The sequence below is a fragment of the Armigeres subalbatus genome, chromosome 3 (genome assembly GCF_024139115.2).
Source record: "Armigeres subalbatus isolate Guangzhou_Male chromosome 3, GZ_Asu_2, whole genome shotgun sequence".
Lineage (NCBI taxonomy): Eukaryota > Metazoa > Arthropoda > Insecta > Diptera > Culicidae > Armigeres > Armigeres subalbatus.
Genome location: NC_085141.1, coordinates 81,594,854 through 81,616,642, shown reverse-complemented (window position 1 = coordinate 81,616,642; position 21,789 = coordinate 81,594,854). Strand labels below are relative to the sequence as shown.

The window sequence follows — 21,789 nt, the reverse complement described above, 5'->3', positions numbered from 1 at the left end:
CAAAAAATGTTAGTTTGAAAGACAATGAAATTACTTATTCATAAATCCTTCATTTCCAGTGACGTGCTGATGTCAAAGAGCGCGCCACTTTTACATGGACACACCAAGCGTTGAGACTCACGACGTCAGTCGTCAGCATATGAAAATAATTCTCAACCATCGCTGAATCTACTCTTATCAATAACAGATCGAATTTTGCTTCAATCAAAATGGCAAATCGATCAAAAAGGTCTCTTATATTTTAGTTTTCTTGTCCTCAGATAAAATAGGGTATCTGTTCCTATATCAATATCAATAAGGCAATGCGCAAGGGGCCTTCCTTAGCCGTGCGGTAAGACGCGCGGCTACAAAGCAAGAATTGGAAATTGTCTCGACTTCCCTGGGCATAAAAGTATCATCGTGCTAGCCTCATGATATACGAATGCAAAAATGGTAACCTGGCTTAGAAACCTCGCAGTTAATAACTGTGGAAGTGCTTAATGAACACTATAAGCTGCGAAGCGGCTCTGTCCCAGTGTGGGGATGTAATGCCAAGAAGAAGAAGAAGGCAATGCGCATATGAAACGCATTGATTTCTCATCCAATAATCAAGAAATATGAAAATAATTATGCTCGGCTAACGTTATTTTTTTTTGAACAATTTGGACTCTTCAAGCCGAAAAACATCATCACCGTCATGCACCTATTTCAATAACATTCAAAAACAGTTAATCATATGCCTGTACCTATATCATTGCATATGTCTATTAGAGTGGGGCGTCATGGTCATTTTTTCAAATCAATGGTTTTTCGAAGCCATTCTGGGTCCTGAACAACTGTGCATCGCATTTGAAGTTTGTATGGAAATTAGTATGGGAGAACGTATATTTTTGCATTTCTACTACTAGAGGTTTCAGTTCATCGTAAACCAAGTGGCATATTGCGTTAAAGTATATCCCAAAGGATGCCGAAAAACTTTGCTGAAGAAAGCACGTTGCTGGAACGTCCACGAAAAAAGTTATAACGCTTCGAACATTGAGTGTTCAAACCATATGCAAAAAATCGTTTATTCTGCCAGCTAAGGGTATGCGATAGCACACTTTTTCCTAACGAAACGAAACGAAACGAAATTTAAAATGTCTATGTTGATTCGGATCGAAACGAAACGAAATATAGATTTCTTTCGAAACTTCGAAACGAAACGAAATTTTGATTTTTTTTTTCCGCGGAATTTTTATTGAATTGGTTTTACATTATGTACGCAATTCTGATTTCACTTTTTCAAAGTCGAATAACTGTTTTGCGACCAAGAGAGTTATAATAACTGAAGAGGCAATCTGTGATAAATCGCCACATTCTCGCCGCATATACCATTGGCGATAAGGCAATACCCCAGCATTTGTGCCGCTTTCATAGGAATTCATCGTGGAGCGTGTGCTTCTGAATCTGATCAATTTTATATCAGTTTTATATAAGTAAGTATATAAAAATAATGAACTTGTGGGATTTTTCATATACGAATTCAAATTTCGTTTAAAACCTTAGTTCACTTAAGAATTATGTAGTTATGCTGAAGCATACCGTTTCGACTCGAAGTCCGGACACCTAAGCACTGCTAAATTTTCAGTTCAATATTACAAACGGAATTAAGCACTTGACATTGAGTGATAACACACACTCTCAAGATTAACTTATCAAATTTGCTGTAGTGTACTGAAAATGACATTTTGTATGCACGAAATTGCTAATATAATCGAAAACATTGAACATCGCTTGCTTCGAAATCCGGACACAGTATAAGGGATGCTTCAAATTCCGGACACTTTTGCTTCGAATTTCCGGACACTTCGAGTTTGGCTATATTGATCTTTAAATAGACAATTCAATCCGTTCAAAGACAACTAGGATAAAGTTATCATATTTCTCGATTAAGGGAAGATCCATAAATTACGTCACGCAAAATTTGGCTATTTTCAACCCCCCCTCCCCCCTTCGTCACACTTTTTGTATTAAACCTCTAAAAATTTTGTATGAGTCGTCACGCTGTTCAGAACCCCCCCTCCCCCCTAGGAGCGTGACGTACTTTGTGGATGGCCCCTAATATAAATCCGTAAGGTAAGGTTTCTATACAAATTTATGGAAATCTGGCATCCCCCGGTTGTGTGTACCATCCGAAGTTTCTGCTCCGAGATTGACCAGGACTCCCAACCACAGCATTTGAAACCAAGCGGGAGCATTTAACTGCAATATACAACATTGGGAATCTAATAATTTCATACAATTTCCTCCCTCTTTCCTTTCAAGGTAGAACCCTTTTTGACATTTGACGTGTCTGTGAGTAATGAAATATTTTCTTCAATACTACCTCTCAAATTCAACGTGGGTAAGCTGCAATTAGTGGTATTTATGTGTCTTTTGAAATCCGTTTCAGTTTGCTTTTAGAAATCAAGGATTGAAAGTAGCGATTGGAATATTGAGTTCATGCGGATTGATAAATCCGGGCGTGTCCGAGAAATGTTGAGTTTTTTTTATTTGACGGGAGTCGTTCACAACGTGTCTTTTTATACAATTCTGTTAAAAAAGCTAGTTTTACGAACTTGTTTTTTTTCTATAAAAATGTGAATGGTTAAAAAAATACATTTGAAGACAACCTTTACTAGAAACTGTAGGCAAGTTTTGCAACTTGTGTACAATTAATAAAGTGATACCATTTACAATATGTGTATAAGTATATATCGATAAGCTGAGAGCAAGCAATGTTCCTTTTGGGGTGTAGCAACTCAAATCTAAAGAAATTGTAACTATGATTGCTCATTACGAATCATTTGATTTCAATTAACTTAACTGATGAACAGTTATTTAACATCATTTCAGCATGTCCGGAAATCGAAGCAATTGTAAAAACTTGCCTCGAAGTCCGGACACAAAGAAAATGTAATAAAAATTAAAAAGTTATGAATTCCCAAGCAATGTCTCTAATTCATGACAAAGAGTGCTGCCATACTATGTTAATAAATTACTAATACCACTTGCAAATGATAGAATATAGAAAATATGAGCTTAGTTTTTCTAATGTTGAGTCTTAAGCTGCATTCTAAGAAAAACGAAATTCACCGTTGATTATGACATGCTTTCAACTTTTACCTCTAATTTTCAAGTTTTTACCACAAATCACGGATTACTTACATTTGTTAAAATGGTTTCAAGTCCAAGAATCGTTCCCTGCATTGATAACCCAAGAAATACTTGTTGAGATGCTAAATAAAGTCAAATAACAATTGAAGTGTCCGGCTTTCGAAGCGTCCGGCAATTCGAAGCAAAACGGTACTTCATATTTTCTTGACAGCGTGGTTTTACAGTATTGACTAAGTTAAAATTTGAAAACGAATGCTTATTTTTTTTTTATTTAGTAGGATACTTAACTATGTATCCACATCTGCCAGGCGTATACGCAGATATAGAATTGATATTACTAGATCAACATTTGAAAAGGGTGTGTCTGCCAAAATTTATTCCTTCTTATTCCTCGTCTACATATATAGCATACATTTGCTCACTAGAAGAATCATGTGCACCTTTCTAAAATGCACAAAGATATGTATTGAATTTCACAGACCGATAGTCTTATATACAATCAGCTCGAAGAACTGAGCTATTGTGTGAGTGTCCTTGGCAAATGAGAATAGCTTTTATGGTCAGTATGTGCTGAAAGCAATCATAAGTAAAGAATTTTCAGCAATTTTAATGATCTTTCAACCCGTTCTGGATTTTTTTTTTGCAAATTCCATGCGTAGATCTAGAAATGCTCACAAATCTGCAATGTTCCTCACATATTGTGCAAATAGTCGAAGAAGAGCTTAATAACGTTTCTTAACTGTACACGTCGTAGTTGCTAATCATGATTGGCCGAGAAACAGCAAATATGCATAGCTAACTAATTAAATAATATTCTTGGGATACGAAAAAGTTATGAACAATAACGATTCTGGTCAATAACGGTGCTTATAGTCAATTTAGTATTAGGAGAGGAAAATTAGTGTAACACTCATTGTTTTAAGAGACCGAGGTATGCTCTGCATCTCCGTGAGCGCTACGGAAAAGGAATCGTTGGTTAGTTGAGAAGGTAATTCATGTGAGCGAGCGACAAAATATTTATTGTAAACGAAGTTGTTTTGAAAACAAGAAGATGAAAACTGTGCACAATGGGGAAATCCGATTTCAAAGGTGGAAAAAATTGATAACTTTCTCTACGAACAACTTACAGAAGAGATTAAGAGCTTATTCGAAAGGGAATTTTGCAAAGAATTCAGTGAGTGCTGTTTCATGGACGTGGAACGCTTCTGTATGTAGTTATTGAGCTCGTTTTGCCCTAATGCCCCATATATCGCGAGTTTCCAAACTATTTGTCATTTTATCTTTAAGACATTGTTCTAAAATTGTGTTTATCTCTTCACTGTGGATCCATAGAAGGGCACTAAATATATTTTGTTGGTAAAAGTTGGAAATTTAAGTGATTTTGGGGTCAAATAAGCATCAAAGTGCATTTTATGTGCAATTTTCATGTATTCTGTAAAAAATAGTAATATTTACAGATAAGTTTTGATATTATTGTCCCAAAGTGTTGAACAGATATTGACAAATGTTTGCTGAACGAAAATTAATGAAATAAATCGTTTCATAAATGTTTTATATGGTTATTTGTTGAGTAAAAAACGAGCAATGGGTAATGTTTTCAACATAACCGCGAGTAGACGTAGGACTTGTATAAACGTAACGTGTTTACATTAAACTTCTAACTTTCGGATCTATGAAGTTTGATTATAGGTATTGATATTGGAAACGACAACTTCCATGCTGTGTAGAATTATTAGCAATTTGATTATTCAAAACTTCTGGAAATAAAACTCATAATTAAATACATAATAAGAATTGCTTTGTTTCTAACTGTTAAACCCTTATTTACTCAAGCAAATGTAGGGCATTTATAGATTTCTCATTTGGGCTTATTCTACGAGTGGAGTGACGTGAGATAGCTCGAATGACGTGAGAAGAGTCGTATAGCCCCTGTTGAGTATTCACTTAATCACAAGGCAATTCGTTGCACTTACCCTTCAAGCCGCAGACTTACCTCGTGATCGAGTCGCTGTTGACCATGAGCACCACAGTCAAGCCAGGATGGTAGGATGATGGAATTGCCGGTACTGTACACTTTACAGCCACCAGCGGACACGACGACTACACTCGACGGCCGTGCTCATTACAGCCACCAACGCACGGAACGGCAACTGACACTGCAGCCACCAGCGCAGGATTCCTGGTACCAGCGACGAGTTTCTTTCGATGCACCACCACGGATGAAGGACCACGGCAATCTGCCGAACACACGCTACCAACACAAACCACCTCGCATGATCCAAGGAAATGAAGAAAATTATTCAATTAACTCTAGCTTAACCAAACTGGTCAAGCTTTGAACAAGTTGGAACATGTACGAGGGTTTGATGTTGTGATGGTTATCACGGAGGAAAATTCGAACGCAGCCAGACTCTGTCGATGCTCACGTCGCTCTGACTGCCTTGCTCCACCCCACACGGGCACCACCGAGAAGAAGAATGCACTCACACGCGCTGCTTACTCGATGAACAGGGTGAAAGAGAGAAACGCCTTTGTTCTGTCTTCGGTCACTGTTTATTTCAAACTGAATCAAAAAACATGAATGTGAAACAATCTTATATTCTATTTTCTTCGGCGACGGCTGTCAATTTGTTCAACTTTAAGCTCCGCCCATTGAGTACACGTTACTTATTGACTTCCAATAAACAGACTGAACGCTTCCATTGCGTACATACTCCCGCCGGTTGGAATCTCATTCCAAATCGGAAACCGTCGAAGCTTCGTTGTCAGCAATCGGAAGTGGTGCCATTTTTCGAATGGATCGTCGAAAAACACCCGAAGTGGTTTTCACATCGGCGACTCGAATCACGCTATCTTTCCCGGGGTAAAGTGCAACGATTTGACCCATTCTCCACGTCTGAACTGGTTGATTATCGTCCATTAATAGCACAATGGTACCCATCTTCAAATTTTGTACACTTTTTGTCCATTTAGCCCTTGTTTGAAGCGTTGATAAATAGTTGCGCGACCAGCTTTTCCAGAAAAGATCGCGTAGATGATTCAGATATTGAAAACGAGAGAGTCGGTTAACTGCTACGTCCGTGTATGATGGCTTTGGAATTGCCTCCAATGGCCTTCCAAGCATCAGATGAGCGGGAGTTATCGGAAGTGGTTCATTTTGGATCATCTGACAACGTATATAGAGGTCTGGAATTCACTATGGCTTCAACGTACGTCAACACCGTTGCAAATTCCTCAAACGTCAAAATTGCGTTGCCCAGAGTACGATTTAGATGGGACTTGACAGTCTTCACTCCTGCCTCCCACAAGCCTCCGAAATTTGGAGACCTTGAGGGATGAATTCCACTCTATCTCACGTTTGAGTAGGAAGTTGTTGATTTTCGTTTTCTCAGTCTCATCACGGAACATCAGGAATAGCTGATGGAGCTCCTGGAAGCACCAACGAAATTGGTCGCGTTATCAGATATTATTTTACGGACCATCCCGCGTCGGTTGACAAAGCGATCCAATGCACCAAGAAAGGCTTCAGTTGTCAAATCTGAAACTAGTTCTAGGTGTATCGATTTTGTTGTGAGACACACAAACAGAGCTATGTATGCTTTCACCTTCTTCGCCCTGTATTTTCCTTCCTTCACAATAACAGGGCCAGCGTAATCTACACCGGTAAGTTCGAATGCGGCGGCAACATTCACGCGCTCCTCTGGCAAATTCCCCATAATTGGCTGATATCCCTTTGGGTTAGCTTTGAAGCACCTCACGCAACTACGAGTCACCTTCCTAATGGCTGACCTAGCGTTAATTATCCAGAACCTCTGTCTTATCGCTGCTAACAAGCCGGATGGTCCTTCATGTAGTCTCTCCTCATGGTACTTACGAATCAACATCTCCGTTACTCGATGATTTCGTGGAAGAAGGATTTGATGTTTGGTATCAAATGCCAATGTAGAATTCTGCAGTCGTCCGCCGACGCGTAGAAGTCCTTCGTTGTCCAAGAATGGTTGTAAACTAGCAAGACGCTTCGACAACTCCTTTCGCTGTACACACTGGATTTCTTCACCTAGCTCTCTCCTTTGCAAAACTCGCACTATGTACTCCATTGCCTTTCGCATATCTGGTACAGAAATCCAGCGATACCTTTGACGATCCTTTGCGTTCATCCGTACCAATCGAGTAAACCTTACTACTTGCGCCAATATACGTTGAAGTTTCGAAAAATTACCACAGCGATCAAATATCGGTTCATCCTCAATCTCAACTGCTGGAGTACACACTCGAATGTTTCTCATTTCAGGCAGCTCATCATCATTAATCATCGGAGTTTCTTGTATCATGTAATTGGTATCTTGCAAAAACATCGGTCCATTCCACCAAAAGTCTGAACTACGCAAACAATCTGGGTAACAACCTCTAGACACCAAATCCGCTGGATTATCTTCGGATTTGATATAATTCCACTCGTAGACACTGGTTAACTTATTAATCTCCACTACTCGGTTCCTGACGTAGATTTGCAATTGTTCTGGATTCTTCTTTATCCACGCCAGTACGATCTGACTATCACACCACAACTTAACTCCATGTACATCCATTTTCAGAATTGGTATCACAGTACTGATCAATCTTGCCAAATTCACGGCAGCGCATAGCTCTAATCTTGGCATCGTTGAGCGATGCAAAGGGGCGATTCTTGACTTGCTGCATAACAGTTTAACTGAAACCGCTCCATCCTCCCGAATGCTTCGTAAATACAGACAGGAACCGTAGGCTGTACACGATGCGTCAGAGAAACCGTGGATCTCAATACGACACGCTTCACGAGCCACAACACATCTCGGTATTTCTATTTCATTCAACTGCATCAGGGACCTTTGGAAGATCAACCATTTATTTAACAGTTCTCCTTCAATTGGCTCGTCCCATTCCAAAGAATTAGCCCACAACTGTTGCATGATTGACTTTGCCAACACGATAACAGGTGATATAAGACCCAGCGGATCAAATAGTTTTGCAATGTGGGAGAGTACGCTTCTTTTTGTCACCTTCTCGTCAAGTTGCACCAAATCAGGGTTCCTCCAGAACAGAAACTGATCACTTCGTGGATTCCAAAGGATACCCAAGGTTCGTATTGTATCAATGGTACTAGCTTCTTCGATGCGTACCAACTGTTCACGGTCTCTATACGGAACACCTTCAAGCACTTCGTCATCATTCGAGCACCACTTTCGTATAGGAAACATCCCCTTCTTCAAAAGACCTTCGATGTCATTTCGCAGCTGTTTTGCAGATTCCAATGTCGATGCTCCACTCAACACATCATCCATGTAACAATCCTCAAGTATTACCTCTGCCGCTGCGGGAAAGGTGTTGCTTTCATCTCTAGCTAGCTGAATCATGGATCTCACCGCCAGGAATGATGCAGAAGACGTCCCGTAGGTCACTGTCGACAGTTCCAGCACCTTAATCGGATCCTTTGGTTGTTCACGCCAGAATATCCTTTGATATCGTGTCTGATTAGGATCGATCTTCACTTGTCTATACATTTTTTCAATGTCAGCTGAGAATGCGTAAACGTGCGTTCGAAAACGCAGAACAATGGAAAACAGATCATTCTGGATCTTGGGCCCCACCATCAGAACTTCGTTGAGTGATAACCCATTCGATTTTGCCTTTCCGTCGAATACAACACGAAGCTTTGTGCTAGTACTCGATGGTTTAAGTACAGCGTGGTGTGGAAAATAATAGTTTCGTTGACCAGGCGCATCGTCCTCTTCACGTATCTCGTGACAGTGACCTAAATCTACATACTCCTTAAGGAAATCTTGATACATACGCTTCATCTCAATGTCATTCGATATTCGTTTCTCACTTGACAAGAACCTTTTGAACGCCAATGAACGAGAGTCCCCTAGTTGGTCGATGGAGTCGCGAAACGGGAGCTGAACAATGAATCGGCCTTCACCATCTCGTTGATAAGTTTTACAAAAGTGATCCTCGATCCTTTGTTCTTCACATGTTAGCTCTTTCTCTTCTGGTAGCTCCTCTTGCTCGAAAAACCTTTGGACACTCTTCAGCAACGGATCTTCATTATTAACACACATCACATTGACAACTTCGTCATGAGATTCTTCCAAGGCCCCAGCCAGTACCCATCCAAATTGAGTTTCGTAGAGCTGTGGCAACTCGTCGGAAAGTTTCAGTTGCGCTGATTTCAGGATATCAAAAAATAGCTCCGCACCAATCAATAGATCAACATCCTTTGGTTCATTGAAGCTTGGATCAGCCAAAACAATACCAGGTGGAAATTTCCATTCAAAAACGTCAACTGGAACGGATGGAATTTTTCCTGTCACCCTCGATGTCACCAAACAGTTAATATTACATTCGAATGCGGAATAACCGGATGACAGTCTCAAAATCACTTGATGCCGAATTTGGGATCGAACGCCACCCACTCCCACAACAGGCACATTGGCAGGATATTTTGGAAGAGAAAGCAACTTAACGGCGGCTTCTGAAACCAAGTTAACTTGCGATCCCGAATCAAGAAGAGCACGTAGTTTGACAATCTTTCCACTCCTTGATGCTACATTCACCAACGCTGTCATCAACAACACCTGTTTTACTCGCCGCTGAACACCGAAACACGCTGTTGATACATTGTCCTCAGAAATAGCTGCTGACCCAGTCTTCGTCATCGCTGATCCGCTGGAACTCTGCTGCCTAGTTTCGAGCGGAGAAACCTGCTCGTAGTGTAACATTGTATGGTGTTTCTTGGCGCACTTGGAACATGATTTATCCGATGGACAGCCTCTGATCTGATGCCCCTTGCGAAGACAATTGAAACACAGTCCCTTTTGCTTTACTTCGGCCATTCTTTCGTCGATACTCATGTTCAAAAAAGAGGAACACTTGTAGTTGCTGTGTTGACCTGTGCATATCTCACACACATTCTCTGATAGATTAGATAACGCTGGATGGGATGTTTTAAGCGCTGAGCTTGACTTCACCATTACGGGAGGTTTGACTACTACTCTTGATGAGGGCGTTTTGTCCACTTCACATCTCTCGAGCACTTGACAATAGTTCCTGAGAAACTTCATGGTGTCGTCCAAGTCAGGTAGCTCACCATGATCCATCGTTTGCTCCCACTGCTTCCGTGTTTCACAATCGAGGCACAGTGACAAAAGCTTCACCACGATTAGACCGGCTGTGCCATCAACTTCCTGGTCCATAAACCGCAATCCTTCAACGTGACGATTACAGGTATCGATGAGGGATCTCAGCTCTTTGTAGCTCTGCTTTACGATCGGACTCATCGTTAATAAACCAGTAATGTGGGTGTCAATTATCACTCTTGGATTTTCGAACCGGTCCTTCAACAGTTGCCACGCTTGCTCATAATTGTTATTGTTAATTATCCTTGCATCGAGGATACCGGAGGCTTCACCAATCAATGCCTTGTCCAAATATTGTAGTTTTGTGGCATCTGAATCGCCACATTTACCGATCAGGTCGTTGAATAGTGCTTTGAATTTCGGCCAACCTTCGTAGCTCCCATCAAAGGTAGGGATCGGCATCTTCAAAGGTTGCTGAGTCACGATGACTTGCGGTGCTCCGACAGTTTTAGGTGAAGCACGGAAGAAATCCATCAGTTGGGTCAGCTTCACTAAGGCACTCGTATGCAGCTCGTCGAACTCCTCTAATTTACTATCTTGCGCATCCAGTTGTTCTCCGGTACACATATTCATCACCGAATCATGTCTCGTCGAGTACTCCGAATAAAGCAATTCCAGTTTTATCTCGTAGGCTTTAAGCTGCGATAGGTTCGTTGTTTCGGGTTTATCAGAAGCTTCGTCTAGCTTGTGGACGATTGTTGTCAGCCTCGATTTCACCTGACCTCGCTGGTGGATCAACTGCTTCAACTTTTCCATGATCACTGCTTTCACGATAGTTCAATCACAATGGACGATCACTTTTCACTGAGGGCTATCACTTTTCACTTACTATGGGTACCACTGTTCTACACTTCAATGTCTTAGAAGGAAGATTCACGTTTCACTTTACACAAACTTATTTGACAGTCTCGTGGAGGGTCATAAATATTCGCGAATGGACTGATTACGCAGGATAATATCCGGTTCGGTTCGGACCAATGTTGGGTATTCACTTAATCACAAGGCAATTCGTTGCACTTACCCTTCAAGCCGCAGACTTACCTCGTGATCGAGTCGCTGTTGACCATGAGCACCACAGTCAAGCCAGGATGGTAGGATGATGGAATTGCCGGTACTGTACACTTTACAGCCACCAGCGGACACGACGACTACACTCGACGGCCGTGCTCATTACAGCCACCAACGCACGGAACGGCAACTGACACTGCAGCCACCAGCGCAGGATTCCTGGTACCAGCGACGAGTTTCTTTCGATGCACCACCACGGATGAAGGACCACGGCAATCTGCCGAACACACGCTACCAACACAAACCACCTCGCATGATCCAAGGAAATGAAGAAAATTATTCAATTAACTCTAGCTTAACCAAACTGGTCAAGCTTTGAACAAGTTGGAACATGTACGAGGGTTTGATGTTGTGATGGTTATCACGGAGGAAAATTCGAACGCAGCCAGACTCTGTCGATGCTCACGTCGCTCTGACTGCCTTGCTCCACCCCACACGGGCACCACCGAGAAGAAGAATGCACTCACACGCGCTGCTTACTCGATGAACAGGGTGAAAGAGAGAAACGCCTTTGTTCTGTCTTCGGTCACTGTTTATTTCAAACTGAATCAAAAAACATGAATGTGAAACAATCTTATATTCTATTTTCTTCGGCGACGACTGTCAGTTTGCGCAACTTTAAGCTCCGCCCATTGAGTACACGTTACTTATTGACTTCCAATAAACAGACTGAACGCTTCCATTGCGTACAGCCCCATTTGAATAACATAGTCACCTCACATGAGAATTGCAAAATTCGATTCACCTCACGTCACTCGACTCGTAGAATAAGCCCAATTGATGATAGTATTTGAAATTTTTTAAATTCTATTTGTGAAATTTTCAAAATTTGTGCAAAGTGTGCTATTTGAGAGGAACTGTCCCGTTTTCCAAACAAAGAAATACAACCAATTTCGTTGCTCACAACAATAAGAAACAAGTCAAGGAGCAATAACCCTACTAAAATAGAGGAGGTGCTGCTAATACCCCAACGAAAAATTATTTAATGTTTTGATTCCAAACTCCGAGTCTACGTCAAGTTTAATAATACAATTTCTCAGAAAATGAAAAACAAAGAATAGGATAAAGTTTATTTAAATATTCTTCTGGAAATTATTTTTTGCAAACATTTACATGTAATACAGCAAAATTTTCTAATCTAAAACGGATATTACCACTATTGCTTATTATGCATCTTTAATTGCTAATGTCTTCTGCAAATAAATGAAAGTAATTATTTTAAACAGATTTTTATTTTCATCAGTGTAATTGATTTTTTTTGCCAGGGAATCAGAGCTGTTATAGTAACCATGTTTTAATGTACGTGTCGTTTAGTACCAAGCACAACTTAACATATGGTCAGTCGTATGACATGACTCGTACCCATCCCGGGATTATGTGGATTATGAATCCAAACTCTAATTTTAATCTTCTTCATCCACCACCGCTGCCCTCGCTGCCTCAGCCATCATCGTCCTCTAGCTGTAAACTCCGAGCGATGCGATGGGCGATTGCATCCATCGCAACCGACACCACTGCAGCCGACCTCATCAAACACAGAATGACAAAAAAATGCGCCCACTTCTATCATGCATATTCGCAGACCCAGCGGTGACTGCATGCTGTCGCTGTGTGGGTAAACACAGCGAACGAACGATACGAAAATGCGTGAGCAAAAAGCACGTCAGTACGCGCTGCTGTCACAAATTGTAATGACTCGCACACGGCAGGCACTGCTTCTTTTATACACAAAGAAAATCTTCCGGTAGACCCGAAGGCCCGTGACATACCGCATTCTGATGTCTGTGTTATGAACGCACGGGATTGGTTACGTAAGAAATTTTTACTGGCTTTGACATGAATGGAAAGTTTCAATAGCTTACCCAATCAGGGGAGAATAACTAATTTATATCATATTGTGTTATTGAGTTCAACAGTTTTTCTAACATAGGCTGTTATAAACTTGGTTCAGGATGTTGTTAAAATAACTAAATTTTCTAGCAAAACAATGAAACATTACTAATTATGTTATAATTTTGTTAAGAAAAAATGTGATAAAAATTTATCATAACTCGAATATATCAATGGTTGTTATAAATAACTGATGTTGTTACAATTATGTTAGAATCTTGTTTTGCCTTACTAAAATACTTACTAAAAAATCGATTAATAGTTTCTTTTCTAAATTGTTCACGAAAATTGTAATAATAATGTTTGGGCTGTTATCGCCGATTTTTGTTCCCAAATTAGATTATGATGTCAAGTGAAGTCCTTCGTCCACTTCGCGGTTATGTCACAGACATTATCCACAGTTCGTTTTTTTATTGAAATATTTAGACTCAATACAGTCTTAATTTTCGGAATTCTAATGGAGAAATCATCAAAAGAGAAACGCATTTTCGTTTGTAGTAAGTGAGGAAAACTAAATTTTGTCAACCGTCTAAGACGAGTTTAGTACTCTCCATTTAATTCCACTACGTTTTGTTATGCAACGTATACACCAGTCAAGCAGTTTGACGAACATTGACTCCGCCCCCAAGAAAACGCTACGGTTGCTGCTTTGTTTGAACGCGTGTGAAGTTGTTCGAACAGCCATTTGACAGTTGGGGCTCATTCACAAATTACATAACGCTTTAGGGGGTGGGTGGGCATTCGTCAGAGCGTTATGGCTCATATAATTTTCAGAACCCTTCCATACAAAATACGTTACGAGGGGGTGGGTGGGGGTTGAAAATGGTCAATTTTAGCGTTATGTAATTTGTGAATAAACCCTTAGCGGCTCGGTTGGAAAAAATTAAAACGGTTTGATTTTCGTTTGAGTTGTCGGGGGTGCAGTCAAGGTTCGCCGCACATGTTTAAGCATTTGTAGTGAAGTTGCACAAACCCCCATATATTTTTTGATGGTTGGTGTTCGAGTTGTTGCTTCGGTCGTTCGTGTGTGATATTGTTAGTCGAATAAATTGATTGTTCGTGTCACTGTTGGTAAAACGTGATGGATGTTTGAATAAACGAGAGGTGGAGTCAATTTACTCAAACTGCTTGACCGTGTGTACGTTCCATTATCTTTGCAAATCTCGGGTACCTGTTCAAAAGGACGTATGTCATTTTGTAAACAAATATTCAAAACTCGATTTGTCCAATCTAATAGCCCTACCACGCAAACCCTCACCATGGACAGGTAGGGGGAGGTTTCGGCTACCTGTTGGTGGTGTTGGTTTGCGTGGGAGTGTCATCAGATTGGACAAATCGACGTTTGAATCTTTGTTTACAAAATCACATACGTCCTTTTGAATAAGTACCCGAGAAATACGTATTTCGACCACAACTGTGGGCGTGGGTTCGTCTTCAGTGTCTCGTACTTGACTCGACTCCACTAAAAAGAGCTTAAAATATGTTTTCTAAATTTTGTCACAATTCTTCGCCAAGAACGCGAATAAATGAAGTTGTCACGCAAGCTAATTAAATTTTGAAAACGATTCTACTGCGAAAAACTCTATAGTAGATCCATTCACAATGTAAAATGTAAATTTCTATTTGAGATGTTCAACTGGGAGTTTATGATTGTTCAAAAACATCATTATAAATCGATGTCTGCAGCCTTAATCGAAAAAAATATTTGGTAGGCGTACTAGCGAAAACCATCCATCATAACCGGTACCATATAGTTTTCCATGAAAAGTTCCTAATTTTGAGAAAACCCGAGTTAGATGTCTTTCGCCATATAAATTTCTGGAGGTTAACTCATGCTGGCTATTTGCGCATATACGATAGCGCCTGGCTGTGGAAGTGGCGGGTAGAAAATCAGCCACTGCCAATAATTCATTCATATCACTTCAAGACAAAATTTTCAATACGACTTATCTGCTTTTGTAAACAAAGATTCAAACGACGATTTGACGAATCTGATAGCTCTCCCACGCAAACCAACGCCATCAATAGGTAGCGGAAACCTTCATCTACCTATTGATGGTGTTGGTTTGCGTGGGAGAGCTATCAGATTCGTCAAATCGTCGTTTGAATCTTTGTTTACAAAAGCAGATAAGTCGTTTTGAAAATTTTGTCTTGACTTGATCAGTGTTGTCATTGACAGTCAATGGTCACACCACCGAGCCGCGCTTACTGTTGGCTTCTCCATTGTGCGGAGGCCTCGACAATGCCGGACCACAAATGCCGATGATGCTGACGATTCTGCCTTGCTCTTGATAAATTTGCGATTGCGTAGCTGAGACGATGGAGCAACACTTCAAAAGTTCTGGCGATGCTGTGGTTGCTTTGCCTGTTCTTGTTAGATCTCAGGGTCAGATTGAGAGGAAAAAAATCGTGCTGCGCCTTTTTATGCCTTCCTGACCTAGCGAGAGCTCATTCGCTGACGTCTGCACCAATCAGAGCGTGGCAATGGAATGATGCAAGAATGATGCGGTACTCATATTTATAGGTTCTCGTGAATTCAATATTTTGCTTTGAAAACAGTTTTGGGCCTATTGAAACAAGTTTTCGGATATTATCAAGCATGAATATGAAAGGCATACTTGAAAGCTGTTGATTGAGTGGTTAACTGCAGAAAACTGTTCAATAGGGCAATAGCTATTAACGTTTGAAATCTTTCAACACAGCGTAACGCGGTCGATTTAAAAAAATTGAAATGACACCCGGTATAGTAAAGAGAGACGTAAGTCCTACGTCAAAACGATTTTTAAAAACTTTTGAATAGCACCGATGCCAAACATTTCCAAACCATACCCGATAGCACTACTAGACAAGAATAGTCATATGTTATGAGTCTTGATGTGATCATAGATAGGAGGTGATGGGAGATACTATTTTTTTTTACCTTTTTGCCCAAATTCCCCTATAAAATAATATAGCTTAATGATTTCGAGCAAGGAAATGATGTAGTAATGTTAATTTAGTCGATATTTTCCAATGATATAATGAAAATAACAAATAATCATATAATTCATTAAAAATATTGAATTATAGGGGATTTAGGGGTCATACCGCTCATTTAATGTAATTTTTTATTCAAAATAGGATAACATTTTTCACAGACGACACACATAGAAGATTAAGGGCTTATTCAAAAGGTAGTTTTCCAAGAAATTCAGTGAGAAATGTTTTATAGACGTGAGACACTTCTGTTATTAAGCTCGTTTTGCCCCAATGTCGCATACATCACAGTTTATCATATTTTTCGTGCTTTTATCTTCCAAGTATTGTACTAAAGATGTGTTCTCCTCTTCATTATAGATCCATACATAGCATTATACATATTTTGTTGGTAAAAGTTGGAAATTTAAGGGATTTTGGGGTCAAATAAGTATTAAATTGCACTTTACGTGAACTTTTCATGTATTCTGTAAAATATAATAAAAATATTATTATTCTCCCAAAATGTTCTACAGATATTAATAAATGTTTGCGAAACAATAACTAATGAAGCTAGTGTCGCAAGTGTTTTGTTTTGTGATTTATTGGGTAAAACACGATTTTTTAAATGCTTCTGAAAAGTGCCGATGCCAATCATTCCCAAACCATACCCGTTTGCACAACTAGATAAGAGTAAATATGTTAGTCGATGTGACAATAGATAGGAGTAAATAGGAAATATTCTTTTCTAATGACGTTTCACCCAAATTCCCCTTATAAAATAATATAGCTCAATGATTCTGGGTTAAGAAATGATGGAGTAACATTTATGCTGTAGATTTCGCCAAAATTGACCATATTTAGAGCTACTTCAATACTTACATGTTTTTAAACCACCGTATATTAACCCTAAATGATACGTAATATAGTCCAAATGATTTCTTGGGTATTATTATTTTTTACAGAATACATGAAAAATTCACATAGATGCAGTTTGATGATTATTTGACCCCAAATCCCTTAAATTTCCAACTTTTTCCAACAAAATATGTGTAGTGCTATGTATGAATCTATAATGAAGAGGAGAACACATCTTTAGTACAATACTTGCAAGATAAAAGCACGAAAAATATGATAAACTGTGATGTATGGGACATTGGGGCAAAACGAGCTTAATAACTACATACAGAAATGTTTCACGTCTAAAAAACATCTCAAACTGAATTTCTTGGATAACTCCCTTTCGAATAAGCCCTTAATCATCTATGTGCGTCGTCTGTGAAAAATGTTATCCTATTTTGAATAAAAAATTACGTTAAATGAGCTGTATGACCCCTAAATCCCCTATAATTCAATATTTTTAATGAATTATATGATTATTTGTTATTTTCATCATATCATTGGAAAATATCGACTAAATTAACATTACTACATCATTTCCTTGCTCGAAATCATTGAGCTATATTATTTTATAGGGGAATTTGGGCAAAAAGGTAAGAAAAAATAGTATCTCCCATCACCTCCTATCTATGATCACATCAAGACTCATAACATATGACTATTCTTGTCTAGTAGTGCTATCGGGTATGGTTTGGAAATGTTTGGCATCGGTGCTATTCAAAAGTTTTTAAAAATCGTTTTTTACTCAACAAATAACCAAATAAAACATTTGTAAAACGATTTATTTCATTAATTTTCGTTCAGCAAACATTTGTCAATATCTGTTCAACACTTTGGGACAATAATATCAACACTTATCTGTAAATATTACTATTTTTTACAGAATACATGAAAATTGCACATAAAATGCACTTTGATGCTTATTTGACCCCAAAATCCCTTAAATTTCCAACTTTTACCAACAAAATATATTTAGTGCCCTTGTATGGATCCACAGTGAAGAGATAAACACAATTTTAGAACAATGTCTTAAAGATAAAATGACAAATAGTTTGGAAACTCGCGATATATGGGGCATTAGGGCAAAACGAGCTCAATAACTACATACAGAAGCGTTCCACGTCCATGAAACAGCACTCACTGAATTCTTTGCAAAATTCCCTTTCGAATAAGCTCTTGATCTCTTCTGTAAGTTGTTCGTGAAGAAAGTTATCAATTTTTTCCACCTTTGAAATCGGATTTCCCCATTGTGCTGTGTTTCAAATCAATCCAACGCGAGATCAATGTGCTTCGTTTAATAATCTTCTACAACACGATCGATTCCGCACTCAATAATTTTGTGCTCTTTGATGCAGACATTAGCAGGATTCCGACTTTTCTTTCCGTTGAGACCAAAGCAAGCGTTTTTCGGGCCCAGGGAGAATCTATTTTCGTTGTTTATAGTCAGGAACATCATTCACCCACCAATCTTTTCTCTGGAGCTAGCATTGGAAGATAAACCAAAATCTTGCTACCTGGATGAGATTCCTTTTTCGTTTCATCACTCACTTTTCGTGAGAATTATCGCAGAACAATTATAAAAATTGTATGGCCACGGTAGGACTCGAACCCAGCATATCAACGATAATAGCCATAGAGATGCGCTCAATCTAGCCACGCCACCAAGCTATCTGCATGCAGGTACCAGCTTTTTTGTTCTGCAAAGGCTACTACCGTTTGCATTGCTGATGGCACCGAAAATGCTCGGATATGAAAGAAAACTAGTAAACCAATTTCCGACGGCAATCAAAGTGAGCGAAAAATGTTTATCACTCTCCAGACTGTTTTCTTTCCCAAAAAGTGATTTCACCCGAAAGTTTTCGTGAGGGAGCATCTTGTGCTCCTAAGATTGTGTGAGCATTACAAGCGCTGGACATTAGTTTTATCACTTCGCGTTCTCTCACACTAGCTGGCGTAACTAGCATCAACACGATCGATTGCACACTGGTTAATCAAATTTCTGCTACGCGAGGTAAATTTTTGTCACTTCGCGTTCTCCCGGACTAGCTGCCATGACCAGCAGCAACACGATCGATTCCGCATTCATATTGTGCAAATAGTAAAAAAATATCACAAAATTTTAATCTTGGAAACACTGAAGACGATTTATAGAAGAAAACTATTACGTACCTGAAGTTTTAAAAACAACTTAACGATTTTGTTCAGCGGCGCAGCCAAAATTTTTTTATAATATAAAGTATGGATTAGTTTAAATTTGTTTCGAAATTCCGCGGAATTCCGTTAAATTTCGTTAGAAGCTAGTTTTTTCTAGCGAAATTTTTGTAATTTTACGAAACGAAACGAAATCAAGAAATCAGATTTCGCCATGCTCAAATTCCGCGAAATTCCGCGGAATTTCGTTTCGAACCACCTGAAACGAAATTTTTCGAAATACCGCATATGCTTACTGCCAGCACTGCCGTACTACTTAGAGCAATAGTTTAACTGAGTGTTATTTCAAAATAATTGATCTTATAGGGCTATTGAGCTAATGGGAGCTATTCGGAATTATTTCACAAAGAAAAAAATCCGACAAGAAGGAGAATGAGTTTTGCCCTTCGATAGCCATAGGTTGTCCGGTAGTGGTGGCAGAAACATTGATTTCTTGCATATGGTTTGAACAATCAATTTTCGAAACGTAATAACATTTTTTGTAGACCTTCCAGCTACGTATCTTCTTCGGCAAAGTCTTTCGGCATCTTCTAGACTATATGCTAACGTATTGAGTCACGTGATTGATGATAAATTGAAGCCGCTAAGAGCAAAAATGTAAAAAAAAAGTACGTTTTCCCATACTAATCTCCATATAAATTTAAAACGCGATGCGGCATGCGAGGTTGCAACCAATCGAGCCCATATTTTGCACAGTTGATTGGGGTCCCAAAACGATTCAGAAAAACCTTGATCTCACTTGATCGGACGAAGTTTGCGTTTTTCCATACAACTGCGCCCCACTAATTGTCTATATAAATATTGAATTCAACAAAATTATGGCTAAAATTGTGCCCACAACCGGGCAACTTCCACTACCAAAAATGACCAAGGACTATGCGAGTTCCAGAAACTTATGTTCAATTTATAAATGGAAACTGTGCCCAAATAGAAGAAGTCATTTAAGTTTAGACATAGGCATATTCATGATAGACAGTAAAGCGTCCTTGTGAAAATGAAAAATAAACCTCCACCTCTCCTGATTTTGCGGGAATGAATAACAATCATAAAACTGTCAGGACCAGCAATGCCGCCCGAAACCATCGAGCCGCAAGAAGGACACGTGAGTATGTGGATTAGAATTACGGTTGACCTGTCTCGGAAAATGGTGAAAAGGGTAGCCCATCCGTTTGCCCATGCTTGCGAGTGCAGAAAAATTGAAATTCATTGGACTGTCCCATACTCCCGGATCACGTCGCAGTCGTCGTTGACGATGAACTCTTCTGGCCCCATCACCGGTTTGTGACACGACGACGATAAGTGGAGCGGACCGTTGGAAATAGGCAAAACTTGGTTCCTTCCTACTACAGCAACCAACAGCAGTGGGATGTGACTTTTACAAAGTGATACCCCAGTTATGATTTCTACCGCGTGCTAAGGATTATATTTTTGTCCTGAAGCTTTGGGCATACTCACGATAGATATAGCGTGGTGAACTTCCTTAGCAATGCATGCCAGCATACATTTTGCAAAGCGCTGCACATAAATTGCGCGTTTGCAAGAAACCAAAATATTGTTCGCTGCATATTTCTACTGTGTTAGAAAAAATGGTAAATATTATGGGTATGTTGAAATAATCCAAAAACAACTTTCGGCAAATAATTTATAATTTATTTCATAACAAATTGAGTAATGAATATTTTTCCTCAGGCCCCTTTCAATTGTGAATCTTACCACAATATAAACAATGCCAACTTTTTTTGTTTAGTCCGGAGCGGTAGAACAAGCAATAAAAAATGAATTCGTGTAGCGTTTGATTTCACCTGTCGAGTTGCTCCGATTCAGAAGTACAATAGATTCCATCATCGAATAACATAATTTTATGAAAATGGTGGCTATTATCAAACTCCTTATGGTAGTATGCCAAGGATGGTAATTCCTATTCTGTTTTCTGATACATTGAACCATCTCGTTGTGGTTTTGAATGTTAAATTTATCTCATTTTTCTGTTCTGGTTTTTTTTCGTTATCATTTTTGCTTTCTACTTTTTCTGTGCACTAATACTTAATTACATTTCCTTTCCTGCCCTCCAATTGTTTCATCTTCTTCTTCTAAGGCTCTAGATTCTAACTGCACAGTTAAAAATTCTGAAAATTACACGCTATGGAAATATTGTTACTCATATATTTGTGTTCAATAGCTCTTAATTTTACAGCCAATTTTTTCTTGTATGCAATATTGGATACAAGCTCCATTGTAACGACGGCCTGTAATTTTAAAAAGTGATGGAATAATGAGTCGAATCGAACGGAGCCTTTTTGTTACATCATATATGCTGTAACATTTTTATACTGTGTGGAACTTGGCCCGCTTGAATGCTTTTGTATGCCCGCCATTGCATGAGAACGTATCTTGTGTTGCAAGTACATTGGATACACTATGCCCAGGGTGTCGTGAAAGTTTCCAACCCGAAAACATCCTAAACCGTACCGAGAAT

At 39.3% G+C, this 21,789-nt stretch overlaps 2 protein-coding genes across 3 annotated transcripts in view; both read right to left on the bottom strand.

The window, feature by feature from the left end:
- LOC134225421 (uncharacterized) overlaps positions 1-21,789 on the bottom strand; it is an 850,799-nt gene that overhangs the window by 640,434 nt on the left and 188,576 nt on the right. The window lies entirely within an intron of this gene.
- Positions 6,522-11,045, bottom strand: LOC134221763 (uncharacterized). The gene has a single exon (XM_062700949.1). It carries the CDS (start codon positions 11,043-11,045, stop codon positions 6,522-6,524), a length of 4,524 nt encoding a protein of 1,507 aa, XP_062556933.1.